The following is an 11,363-nucleotide window of genomic DNA, read 5'->3' as shown; positions in this document are numbered from 1 at the left end:
CCTCCCCTCCCCTCTTCCCCTGCCCTGCCCTCCGCAGTTCCTGAGCGAGGGCTACGCTGCACACCTGGCCGCGCTGGAGGCCAGCCACCGCTCACGCCCAAAGAAGAACAACTCGCGCATGATCCTGCGCAAGGGCAGCTTCGGGCTGCACGCGCAGCCGGAGTTCCTGCGGAAGCGCAACCACCTGCGCAGAACCATGTCCGTGCAGCAGCCCGACCCGCCCGCCGTCAACCCCAAGCCCGAGCGGGCCCAGAGCCAGCCCGAGTCCGACAAGGACCACGAGCGGCCGCTGCCCGCGCTCAGCTGGGCACGTGGGCCCCCCAAGTTCGAGTCGGTGCCCTGAGGGGTGGGCTGTGCTCAGAGCAGGGGTGGGGGGCCCAATCAGGCTGCCTGCAGGGACGGGAGGGGGCTGCCCTCTCCCCGACACAGGCGTTTTCCTGCTTTTTCCCTCCCGTGTCTGTCCAGCAGTGTCCGACCAGAGCGGGGAGGGATCCTGCCCGACCCCGGGGGGGGGAGGCTCCCTGAGCTGCGACAAGGTGAGATCCGGGGGTCTGGGTGCAGCCGCTGCTGCCTCCCACGTGCCTGCGACTGCAAGCCCAAGTCAGGGTTCATGTCTGTGTGATCCTGGGGGCAGGCTTGCCCGGAGCTGGAGCGTTTGGGCAAAGTCGACCACCCTCCTGCGTCCTAGGCTTCCCAGCGAGCTAGGCAGGGCCTCAAGGGGGCAGCCCCAGCCTCGGGACCAAACGCCGCTGGCAGGCACAGCCTCTCGACTGTCTTGTGGAGGCGTGAGTGGCATCTGTGCCCGCCCTCCCTGTGGTCCGGGATCACCGTTTTGGCGTTGGCGCTCTTACGGCAAGATGGCCACTTTCTGGGCGTGCGAGCACATCCCCGGTCTCTGTCCACAGCCCTCGGGGGGTGGGGTCTGGTGCTGACGGTCTGTCCTGCAGCTGTCCATTGTCCCCAACCCCCCCTTGTCCTCAGTGTCCTCACCATTTCCCTGTGGCCCTGGAGGCCAGGGGTTCCTCTTCCCGGAGCCCTGCCTCATGCCCTCCCTTGGGAGGCTGCAGCCTTGGCCTCTGGCTCAGCCGGGCTGGCTGTGAGCCCCTGAGCTGGTTACTTGCCCTCTCTGGGCCCCGTCTTCCTTCTGTTATTGGAGAAGTCCCTCTAGCTGAGATTGGTGTGAGTCTTTGACTCGCAAGATGTCCTGCAGTTTGGCCCACTGAGGCTTTTCAGACCTAATGGTCCCTCCGCGTGTCCTGTGACCCATACCTTTCACACAGCCTGCGAGAGGGGGTCTGGGTGGGCTGGGAAGGAGGGGCTCTTAAAGGAGCCTCTCTGGGTGGGCTGGGAAGGGATCGCTACTCCACGGAGAGGCACAGCTGGTTTGCCTTGCACTGATGCTCAAAGCGGGTGTCCCAGGGACAGCCCACCTCCATCTCCTGCCAAAAGGTTACTGATCTGGCTCCCCATAACCCCAGCTCTGCCAGGACCCTTTTGTCTTTTTTGGCTCCTGGAGGCATAGAGCTGAGATTCCAGGGTTCTAGGGGTTCCTGGAAGTTTGGCTCCAACTGTTGTATTCTCTTCCCTTTCCCCTGCTGCTCAGTTTGTGCCCATAACCTCCTCCTGGGTAGTCCTCTGAGGTTGGCAGGACTTGGCCCTTCTGGAGCCCCTAAAGCCTGTTCAGGCCCTCCTGCTGCTGAACCTTGGCCTGGGCACCGGTTTCCTGCATCCTGGAAAACCCGGACTCCCAGGCCCAGGCCCATACCTGCTGTGTGGGGCTGCCCAGGTGGCTGCTGAGCCCCCATGGGCTGCCACTGAGGCCGGTCCCAGCAGTTTCAGCCAGTCTGCCCCAGGGCCCAGACGTCTGTATATGCAGCAGGCACCTGTGTCAGCTCAGTGTCGCTTCTGCTCAATGTCTACCTCTCGCGGCTCCCATGCAGCCCATGACGCTGCTGACAGGGGTGGCTGGCACCACCATTGTTAATTGCCTGGCAAATTGGGTGCCCTCCTGGGGCTGGAGGGGTCTGGGCTCCTAGCCCCCATCCCTGCTCTCTCCCCTAGAAATGTGTCTTCAGTCTGCCAGCTCTTCTGCTCTACTTCCAGTGCCGCATCCTGCACTCAAGCCCAGGGCTGCTGGCGAGTCTATGGGGAGGAGTGCGGATCAGGCTCAGCCTCAGCCTCAGCCTCCTCTATGGTCCTGTCTCCTGGCGGTTCACAGGTGCCCATCCCCCCTTTAACATTTCACAGTTCTTGGCTTTCCAAAGGCACCAGCTCATATGGCATAACCACCTCAACCCTAATCCTTCCCAAAAATATCCTGATTTAAACTTGGACAGATGTAGTCTGATTCTTGAAAACTCTACCATTTCCTTTTTGCAGAAGGCACTGATTAAGCTGAAATGATAAAATAATTAGTATGAGGTACTTTGCTCCCAGTTAGATTCCCTGTTCCCTGAGAACCCCAGGCTAGGCGAGAGAGGGAGAGAGAAAGAGAGAGAGAGAGAGAAAGGAAGGCAGAGAGAGAGAGGAAGACAGAGAGGAAGACAGAGAAAGAGAAAGACAGAGAGAGAGGAAGACAGAGAGAGAGAGAGAGTACATGAGCCAGGATCCCTGGGGAATTTGAAGTCAGTGTGACCAGGGTTCTGTGGCTCTGGGATCAGAGCTGGGACACAGGACCCAGCAGGAGGGCCACCTGTTTTGGCCCTTTGTTTTGGAAGCAGCTCTGGGTCCAGGCAGCAAGCAGGTAGGAAGATCGGGGCTTTGGCTGACGGTGCACACAGGAGATGCTGATGGTGTTCAGTGAGAGACTGTGAACACAACTGGAGCTGTAGTTGGTGTGTGTGAATGTGTGCAGATGCGGTTCTGTTTAGTGGCGAGACAACGTATGTTTCAGTACTGCTTTCACGGCAACTGTGTAATGCGTATGCACTTTCTGTACTGGTGGTTTCTTCAGTTTTGTCCGTCCGGTTAAGTTGGAGAAAGAACCAAGTTGTGTTGTTCTCGGGAGCAGGTGCCGCTGCGTCTCCTTGAGTAGTTCTGTGACCCCCCCAATCCAGCTGTTTTCAAGAGAGTCCTTCTAGCTTCTGGTATGCCTGCTCTGCAGCAGCTGGAAACAGATCTTCCCGCCTGACCAAAGCTCCTTGTTTCTTGCGTGGCATGTTTGTTCTTCGCGATCCGGCGGCTGTCGTGACCGAGGGCCTGCCTGCCCCCTTCTGTATCATTTGCCCTGTTAGGGTTCAGGGTGCGTCCTTAGCCCAGGACCTGCTCTTCCAGCATCGTGGGTTTTTTCCTAAAGAGTTCAACGGCTCCCTTGAGCTCCGTAAAATATTTACTTTTTAAAAAAACAGACTCCTTTCATGCATTGGAATGAATGGTCCTCTTGTCTGGGTGCTGGGCTACAGCAAACAAATGTGTTTGAATCCCAGTATTCCAGAGTTTGCCGGCGGTGGGCTCTCTGGAAGAGACGAGGCTGGAGTTCACGGTTCTTAAACTGTATTTTTACCCCTTTGGGACCCATTCCTGTGTCCTGGAGTCTTTCATGAGGCACGTGGGTACCCTGCATCCTCACACTCCCCCCCAGCCCAGGTGCAGCCCCGGGAGGGGTGCCCTGACCCCGCCTTAAACTACCACCTTTCCCACCGAATCCCATCTCGGCGGGGAGTTGCGTGCCAAGTGCCCTGGAAACCTATTGTAACATTCCCTCCTTCCTTTCCTTCCAGGCTTGGGGGAACCTTCTTAAAAATCGTAGTTAGGGTTAAGTCCAAGCACTGAGGCCTGATCTGGGCTCTGCTCTCCTTGTTGAGAAACTAACAGGCAGTTGAGAGGAAAATCCAAATTTGACTCCACCCTCTTTAGGGCAAAGGAGAAGCAGGTGACCCAAGGAGGGGCAGGCCAGAGGAGGTGACTCGTGCACAGGGACCCCCGCCCTCGGACCCCGCTGTCCTTTTCTATTTGTTTACGTGGCGGTGGCAGCCCGTCTGACCCTGTCTGTGGTCTGACTGTTCCCAAGTGTGTAACTTTCAGTATTATCTGTGACAGACGGTTCTGTGGTGAAAAAGGTTTATTATATTCCTTACGGCTGCCTTGGACAAAATCCGTTAGAAACGCCAATGTAAGATATCAGATTTCTAACAAGACAAAAACAGCATTATGGAGTTAAAAGATTTTTACAACTGGTCTTGATTTTGATGTGAGCTGGTTTTTAGCTCTCACATGTTGTCACTTAAATAAAAACCTTATTTGCCTTTACAGTGTGTTTGCGTCTGAACTAAGCCGAGAAGACTTTCCCTTGATACCTGTTCTCCCTGGGCTGGGTTTTGGGGGCAGACTGGCTCAGAGCAGAGGTGGATGAGGGCCAGACCCCAGACCACAAATGACAGATCTATGGCCCAGAGTGGTGTGGGAGGGCGGGGAAGGTTGGAGGTGGCCGGTGAAACGGAACAGATGTCAAATGCCAACAGTCTTTATTATGAGAAAGCAGTGTTATCTAGGAAAGTCACACGCTGGTTTCTTACACAATGACAAAGCAGGTTTCTTAAATAATTTACAAAGGGCAGAAATTGCTTTTGAACAGGGCTACCCCTCCCGGCACACCCACAGTACTCCGCATTGAGCGTATAAATAGGTACCCATGAGCCCAGGGTCGTAAGCCTGGAAATATCTCCTATGCCTTCCTCCGAGTCCCTGGTAGGGAAAGCAGGGATGACAATGGGGCCCCCAAGAGCCTTGGCACCAGAAACACGGTGGGTGAGTGACTCCGCGGATGACTCCCCAAAAACCAGGCACCTGGGTACACAGCTAAGAGCTCTCAAACATGTGAGGCTAGCACTTCACGTTATAGATGAGGCAAATAGAAGGCTCAAGATCAAGTGTACAATGAGTTTCTAAGCTCAAGAGTCCCCTGGGAAAGCAGAAGGAACAATTCTCCCCCTCTGCAAGGTCTCCCCAAGACACTCTCAGGCTATGGCAGGCAGTCACTGACGGGTCCAGATGTGGCCGGAGCAGGGGGCTCTGGCCCCCTTGTTAGGTGCTTGTTAGCAGTGGCCCGGGGGTACTGACAACTCCTGGGGGTTTCCTCCGGGAAGCTCATGGGGAAGCATAGACATCCTTGAGTACGAAGACTTGGCGGTCAGGTAGGGCTTGTTTCCTGCAAGACAGCTGCCTTCATCACTGTGCTCAAGGTCGGAGAAGTAGGGATACCTTTCCCTGCTCACTGCGGGGTGGGGGCTGCCGGAAGGTGGCTGTAGCTACTCGGGGCTCCCCGCATGCTGTTAATGATGGGGTCCGTGAGGTTAGCAGCTCTGGCTCCAAGCAGCAAGCGGGTCCTACCTACTCTGCTGTGCCCATCAGCTCTGTGGGTTTTTCTTTAACTTGCTCATGCATGAGGTGGAGGAGGAAGACAGTGAGAAAGACGCTTGGGAGGTGGGCATTACCTGCAGGCACTTCCTCAGTCATGAATGAGAGAGACGATGTCACCACTAGAGAGAAGGGGAGGGATTGATGCCACTGGATGTGGTGGGCTCTGAGAGGGCCCCTCCCAGCCTGAGCTAGACAAGATCAGACCCGGAAACGTGGTAGGAATATGGCCCCCCAACACATAGAGCTGGCAGGGCTCAGCCTTAGAGCCCATCATGGCCATTGCACAAGTGGAATGGAGAAATAGCCCCAAGTTAGGGGAGATCCACAACCGAGGCCCTGCCTCTAGGATGGGGCCATGAGCAGAGAGACCAGGAGCTCCATAGCAGTCAGGTTGCTTTTGCCTATTCCATAGGCAGGCAGGGCACAGGGGAGCCACGGAGAGTTCTGGAGGAAGGGCAGGGTTTTCAGGAACCAGCCATATGTGAGGTTCCAAATGATGGACAAACGTGGGGGCCCAAGGCCCAGAAGACCACACACATTCAGGCTACATCCTTTACCATCAACCCAGTCCAGGTTTTTGTCCCTTCTCGTGTTTGAGATGAGGGAGACTGAGGCCCAGAGAGGGGCAAAGACTGGCCAGGGTCACACAGCAGGTCAGCGCAGAACCAGCGCCTGCCTACAAAGATGGCCGGAGGGGCCCTCCCGGCCACTTCACTTTGAAGTACGGAATGCCAACTCACCTCTCTTCCACCATAATGGCTTCCTCTAGCTCTTGGGACAGCTTCTGGAGATGCTGGATTCCCGCCCCCACAGGCTCTGGGTCACTGTCAGACTCGCTGAACGAAAGAAAAAGCCACACCAGTGACTAGCTGGAAACTCCCGGCAGGAGCCCCTTACAACCCAGTGCCGGGATCTGGTCTGTGGGCCCAGATGACCCTGGCGGGCTGGGCTTCACTCCAGACCCTCACTCCAGGAAGTGACCTCAGAGCGACAAACAGAAGATCAAGATCCGTGAGGCCGAGGTCGTGGGCAAGTGATTTTACAGCGTCCCCACTTGGAAACTGAGCCTCAGCCCTCCAGGTAGCTTCAAAACTTGTTTGTGGGCTCACTAGGGGGCTTGGGTGAGTGGGATTGTGTCAGAGCTAAGCTCGGCTCTTCCTTTACAGACAGAGAAACTAAGGTCCTGAAGGATTTTCTCAGGTTCTCTGCTAGCTCTGGGGGCGGAACCAGGTCCGAACACAGATGTGGAGAGTATTTTTGAAGTGTACACAAGCCTTATTTTAGCTTCCAGGTTTGCAAAGAGCCACCTGGTCACTTACATGCATCCTGGTGACCACCTGCCACGACACGGGCAGCGGCTAGGCAGCCTTCCCTGAGAGCCCCGAGATGGGAATAGGAAGCTGCCAGGGACTGTGGCCTGGGATGAGCTTCACCCTCTCCCCCGAGCCAGGCCACTTGCTGGGCCTGTCTGAGAACTAGACGATTCTGCAGGGCAGGCCAGCTTGATCGGTGGGGCAGAACAGCCAGATGGTCTGACCCCAGCCTTTACTCCTCGTCTCCTACGGCATGGCCCTCGTGCTAATCACCAAAAGCCTCCGGACTTCCGTTTCCTTACCTGTCCAATGCGACAAACAGAGCCTGCCTTAATTACAGCTCAAGGTTCCTATGAGACTAAAGAAAGATGCTAGCCCTCAAAGAAATTTGGGGAAAAAATCCAATAGCCCAAAGCTACTATACAGCCTTAACTAACACATTCCATTTCCCCCTAGAACTCAGCTGGAAAGTTGACATACAGAATCCTTAGGAATCTAGTTGTTGTTTTGTTTTCTCTTCTTCTTCTTTTTTTTTTTTTTTTTTGAGACGGAGTCTCGCTCTGTCACCCAGGCTGGAGTGCAGTGGTGTGATCTCGGCTCACTGCAAGCTCCACCCCCTGAGTTCAAGCAATTCTCCTGCCTCAGCCTCCCAAGGAGCTGGGATTAGAGGCGTGCACCACCACGCCCAGCCAACTTTGTATTTTTAGTAGAGATGAGGTTTTACCATGTTGGCCAGGCTGGTCTCCAACTCCTGACCTCAGGTGATCCACCCGTCTCAGCCTCCCTAAGTGCTGGGATTATAGGTGTGAGCCACCACGCCCGGCCAGTTTTCTCATTTTCTAATGAACAAATACACGCACTGGATATCTGCTAAATCAGGACACACATTTAACAGTAAGAATAATTATAACATGATATGATGCTGCTCAGGGTACCCCTGGCTCCAGGTAGCCACAGGAGGTGCCAAGAAGTCCCTGGGGCCCAGCTGGGTCTGGGAGGTCAGAGAGCAGGGACTGTGCCCAGGCTAAAAGGTCACCAGTGCCGGGGTGAGGCACTATCCCACTTGCCTGGGAGAGCAGAGGGGCTCTGTTGAGGAGTAGGGGCTCCGGAAGGCAGCCTCCCGCCTTGACCGCCGTAATGGGTGGGCATGTGAGCCCATCCGGGCCGAGAGGTGGTGATGCTCCCTCTCCCAGGGGTCTGTGGCAGAGTGGGCAGGGGCGGCTCCAGACAGCCGAGTGCTCTTCTGGCTCAGGCTGTGAGTTGGGGATCCACTGCCCTTTTGTGCGCCTCTCTTCCGCCTCCTGGCCTTCACGTGCGTCTCCACCAGCCACTTGGTGCCACTTTGGCAGGACTCCTGGATTCTCTGGAACAGGCAAATGGAAAGGTTAGCACAGACAACACCAAAAGTGAGGCCGGCACAGTGGCTCACGCCTATAATCCCAGTACTTTGGGAGGACGAGGCAGGTGGATCACCTGAGGTAAGGAGTTCGAGACCAGCCTGGCCAATATGGTAAAACCCCATCTCTACTAAAAATACGAAAAAAAAAAAAAAAAAATTAGCCGGGCGCCGTGGTGTGTGCCTGTAGTCCCAGCTACTTGGGTGACTGAGGCATGAGAATCGCTTGAACCTGGGAGGTGGAGGTTGCAGTGAGCCAAGATCGCACCACTGCACTCCAGCTGGGGGACTGAGTGAGACCCTGTCTCGAAAACAAGCAACAACAAAAAACCCAGGGGTGAACTACCCTGCTCTCCAGACCATACCAGCGATCCCTAGCCCCACCAAATGTCCTGTAAATACAGGCTATTTTAGTCTCCCGGGTGAAGGAGGTGAACGACTGCTCGTGGAATGAGTCCACGGGACCCAGCTCAGAGCTCCTGGACATGACAGCAGCAGTCAGCAGCAGGAGGATGCCCCTGGTGTCTGGAGCCTGTTTGTCTAAGTCCAAACTCTCTTTCCAGACACAGTTTGACCCCAGGACTAAAGGAGAGGGTCCAGAGAAGGGCAGGCTCCCCTGCCCGGCACTCCCTGCCCACCAGGAGAGCACCTGTCTTCCTGCCTCGGTTCTCACTCACTTTATCCACCCTCCACAGTGTTACACAGTGATCCTTCTAAAGGGCAGTTCTGACTGTGACACGCAACTGCTGAAAACCCTTCTGTGGCTTCTTGTTGCACATAGGACCAAGCCTCAACTCTTGGGCCTTTCACACCAGCCGGGTGACGGCTGTGAAGGCTCTACTTCGTCAGCTCGACTGTCTTTGCCTTGGCAAGCCAGAGCCCAGGGGTTGGAGCAAAGCCCAGGTTAAATCTGATGAGTTATGTGACCTTGGACAAATTCATTTCATTTCTCTGATCCCTGAGGGTGGTGAAAACAATCAAAAACTTCTTCCAAATAAGGACTAACGTTTGGCTCAGAGAACTCTCTGCAGAGGGTCCAGAAAGAGCCACCCTCTTTCCGGAGAATTCTCTCGTCTTCAGAATTCCCAATGAGAAACCGAGGAGAAACCTCTGCAGCCCCCAGTCCTCTCTCTGGAGGTCCATTCATCCTAATGGCTTCTGTCCTTTCTAAGTGACACATCTACACCTCCAGCTCTGGGTTTAAGGATGCATCCCTTGAAGGACCCATAGACACTTACTTACAATATAAGGACATCTTGCTACCAGCACCTCTCATTTGACAGCAAATTCCCTCTAACTGACCTTCTCAGCAGCTCCTGAAGTTTATCCCCTGCAAGTCCAGATCCTTAGTCTCCTTCAGGAGCATCTCTGCTTCTATTCCCTTCTCCATTGCGTAGATAAAGGGCAAATTCTAATGTACTAATTAGACCAGACTTTCCACTGTTTAGAATCCTCCAGACTCCTGATCATTCCTGGGAGAGTCTAAGCTTCTTCATATCCTTTCTCCCTGCTCTACCTTGCTCTCTGTCCTCTGCTCATACCCAGACTACAGTTCTGGCTCTCCTCAGGGTTACACGGCTGAGTTGGCAGTACACCTTGCTTTCCCTCAGCTCTAGGCCTGGACCTGAGGGGCTCTGGACTTGCACTATTTCTCCTACCCTAAATACCCTTGACCTTTGCTTCCCTGGGTGAACTCTGGCATCACCTCCTCTGGGAAGCCTTCACCAGCTAAGTTTGTGTTTGGTGAGCCCTCACTATTGGCCACTTGCTTGCAATTTCCTATCACGTACAGCTCTTATCACCTGGTATTGTGAGCATCTGTTTCCTCCAAGACATGTTTTCATTAACTCATTCAACTATTTGTTGAGCGCCTGTATGTGCCAGGAACTATTTGGGGTGCTGGGGATACAGCAGTGAACTAACCAAAGTCCCTGTCTTCTTGGAGTCTATATTCTTGAGGCTCTTTGAGGGCAGGAACTGTCTGGCACCAAGGAAACACTCCATAAAAAAGATGATTAGTATTGTCAGTATTACCTGGGACATGGCACCCAAAGCACTCTTAGCTGAGCGAGCTGCAGCCTGGAGGCCCTGCTGACCTGGCTCTGGGGTTTCCAGGCGTTTCCAGGAGGGGCCTGCGCGGAGATTGAGGTTGACGGCTCTCAGGGGCAGCCTCCTTTGGAACTGTCTGCACAGAGACCCCAGAGCCCCTGCAGAGGTCTCCTGATGGCTGGCCCCAGGCTGCAGCTCCTTGCTGTCCTCCAGCTGCTCCTGGTGCCGGAGAGATCTCCGGCGCACAGAGGTCCCCAGGCTCTGCCACCGAGAAGCCATTTGCCTGGCCAAGAGCCTTCTCTGTCCACGAGAGCCTGGGGAGGAGGGTAAAAAAGCAGGTCAGCAAGGCATTCCCCATCCCCATTCCCAGGCCCCACAGAGACTCTGGACACAGGGGAAGAGATGGGATACCGCGGGCTGGCGAGGGCTGGGGGAGCGGGCGAGTTGGCAAGTGTGGGTGCAGGAAGGAGGATGCTTCCTGGAAGAGGGGTCTCGGGTCAGCAGCATTTCTGCTGTCCCGCACTTCAAGTTTCCAAAACAGCTGTCTTTCCATCCCAACCTCCTTCCTCTCTCTGGCTCAGGCGACGGGGGGAGGCGGGGTCAAGACACGCCGTAGCCGAGCTTCAGCGCTGGGCCCAGGACACCATCACCATCTCCTTCACCAGCTCGCCCAGACCAAACGCGCCCCCACGCAGATCCCGGCCTTCCCACCAGACGCCCCGATTTTGATCCGACGCTTGTAGTACCCAGACGCCTCCACAGGCCGTGCGTGTCCGAACCTGATGCCCTTCCCTCTGAACAAAAAAACTGTTTTGAGCCGAGATCGCGCCACTGCACCCAGCCCGGGCAACAAGAGCGAAATTTGTTGTGCCCCGCCCGCACTCACCGGACAGCACCAACGCGGATCACACCCGGAGCACAGCTGCTCCTCGTCCACCGCAGCCGGTTTGAAACTCTGCGCGGCTCCGCCCCCGGCCCCGTCCTCACAGCTGATTGGTTCCGTCCTCGCCCCGTCCCCGCCCCAGGGATCCGATTGGCTTTCTCTCTCGCGGCTGTAAATGCTGCGCTCGGATTGGCCCGGCCGTCCCCATTCATCTCTCCGGCCCCCTCCCGGCCGCCAGCCTCGTGGCTCCGGGCTTTGTATTAAGCGTCCCGCCCGCGCCACCGCCCTTGCCCGTCCATCCTGCCAAGGGGTCTGGCTTTTCCTTCTTGCTCAGTGATTTTGTCCGAAGGAGCCAGGGGCTGGC

At 55.7% G+C, this 11,363-nt stretch overlaps 2 protein-coding genes across 4 annotated transcripts in view; one reads left to right on the top strand and one right to left on the bottom strand.

Annotated features, from left to right (window-relative positions):
* Positions 1-962, top strand: part of PITPNM3 (PITPNM family member 3) — a 97,195-nt gene extending 96,233 nt beyond the window's left edge. Inside the window, exon 22 of the mRNA XM_011958627.1 lies at positions 38-962. Within this exon, the coding sequence (XP_011814017.1) occupies positions 38-343 (306 nt within the window). The 3' untranslated portion in view covers positions 344-962. The remainder of the gene's footprint in view (positions 1-37) is intronic.
* A 3,086-nt stretch (positions 963-4,048) lies between these two features.
* On the bottom strand, positions 4,049-11,076 carry FAM64A (family with sequence similarity 64, member A). 3 transcript variants are annotated; one of them, XM_011958432.1, is made up of 6 exons: positions 11,003-11,076; positions 10,102-10,430; positions 7,739-8,034; positions 6,099-6,194; positions 5,433-5,477; positions 4,447-5,146 (listed from the first exon to the last, which is right to left on the bottom strand). In XM_011958432.1, exons 2-5 carry the CDS (start codon positions 10,393-10,395, stop codon positions 5,447-5,449), a joined length of 717 nt encoding a protein of 238 aa, XP_011813822.1. In that variant the 5' UTR covers positions 10,396-10,430; positions 11,003-11,076; the 3' UTR covers positions 4,447-5,146; positions 5,433-5,446. The 3 variants fall into 3 exon arrangements, with proteins under 3 accessions (XP_011813820.1, XP_011813822.1, XP_011813821.1); XM_011958431.1 differs by lacking the exon at positions 4,447-5,146 and adding an exon at positions 5,728-5,802 and having other exon boundaries at positions 5,429-5,477; XM_011958430.1 differs by lacking the exon at positions 5,433-5,477 and having other exon boundaries at positions 4,049-5,146.
* Between the last annotated feature and the right edge of the window lie 287 nt (positions 11,077-11,363).

The sequence above is a fragment of the Colobus angolensis genome, unplaced genomic scaffold (assembly GCF_000951035.1).
Source record: "Colobus angolensis palliatus isolate OR3802 unplaced genomic scaffold, Cang.pa_1.0 Scaffold47, whole genome shotgun sequence".
NCBI lineage: Eukaryota > Metazoa > Chordata > Mammalia > Primates > Cercopithecidae > Colobus > Colobus angolensis.
This window is presented reverse-complemented; position numbering and strand designations above follow the sequence as displayed.

Coding starts and splice junctions, on each gene's coding strand:
- FAM64A (XM_011958430.1), bottom strand. CDS start 10,395: ATGGCTTCTCGGTGGCAGAGCCTGGGGACCTCTGTGCGCCGGAGATCT. Junction 8,035..10,101: donor CTTTGGGTGCCATGTCCCAG/GTAATACTGACA, acceptor TGCCTGTTCCAG/AGAATCCAGGAGTCCTGCCA. Junction 5,147..6,098: donor GCCATTATGGTGGAAGAGAG/GTGAGTTGGCAT, acceptor GCTGTCTTGCAG/GAAACAAGCCCTACCTGACC.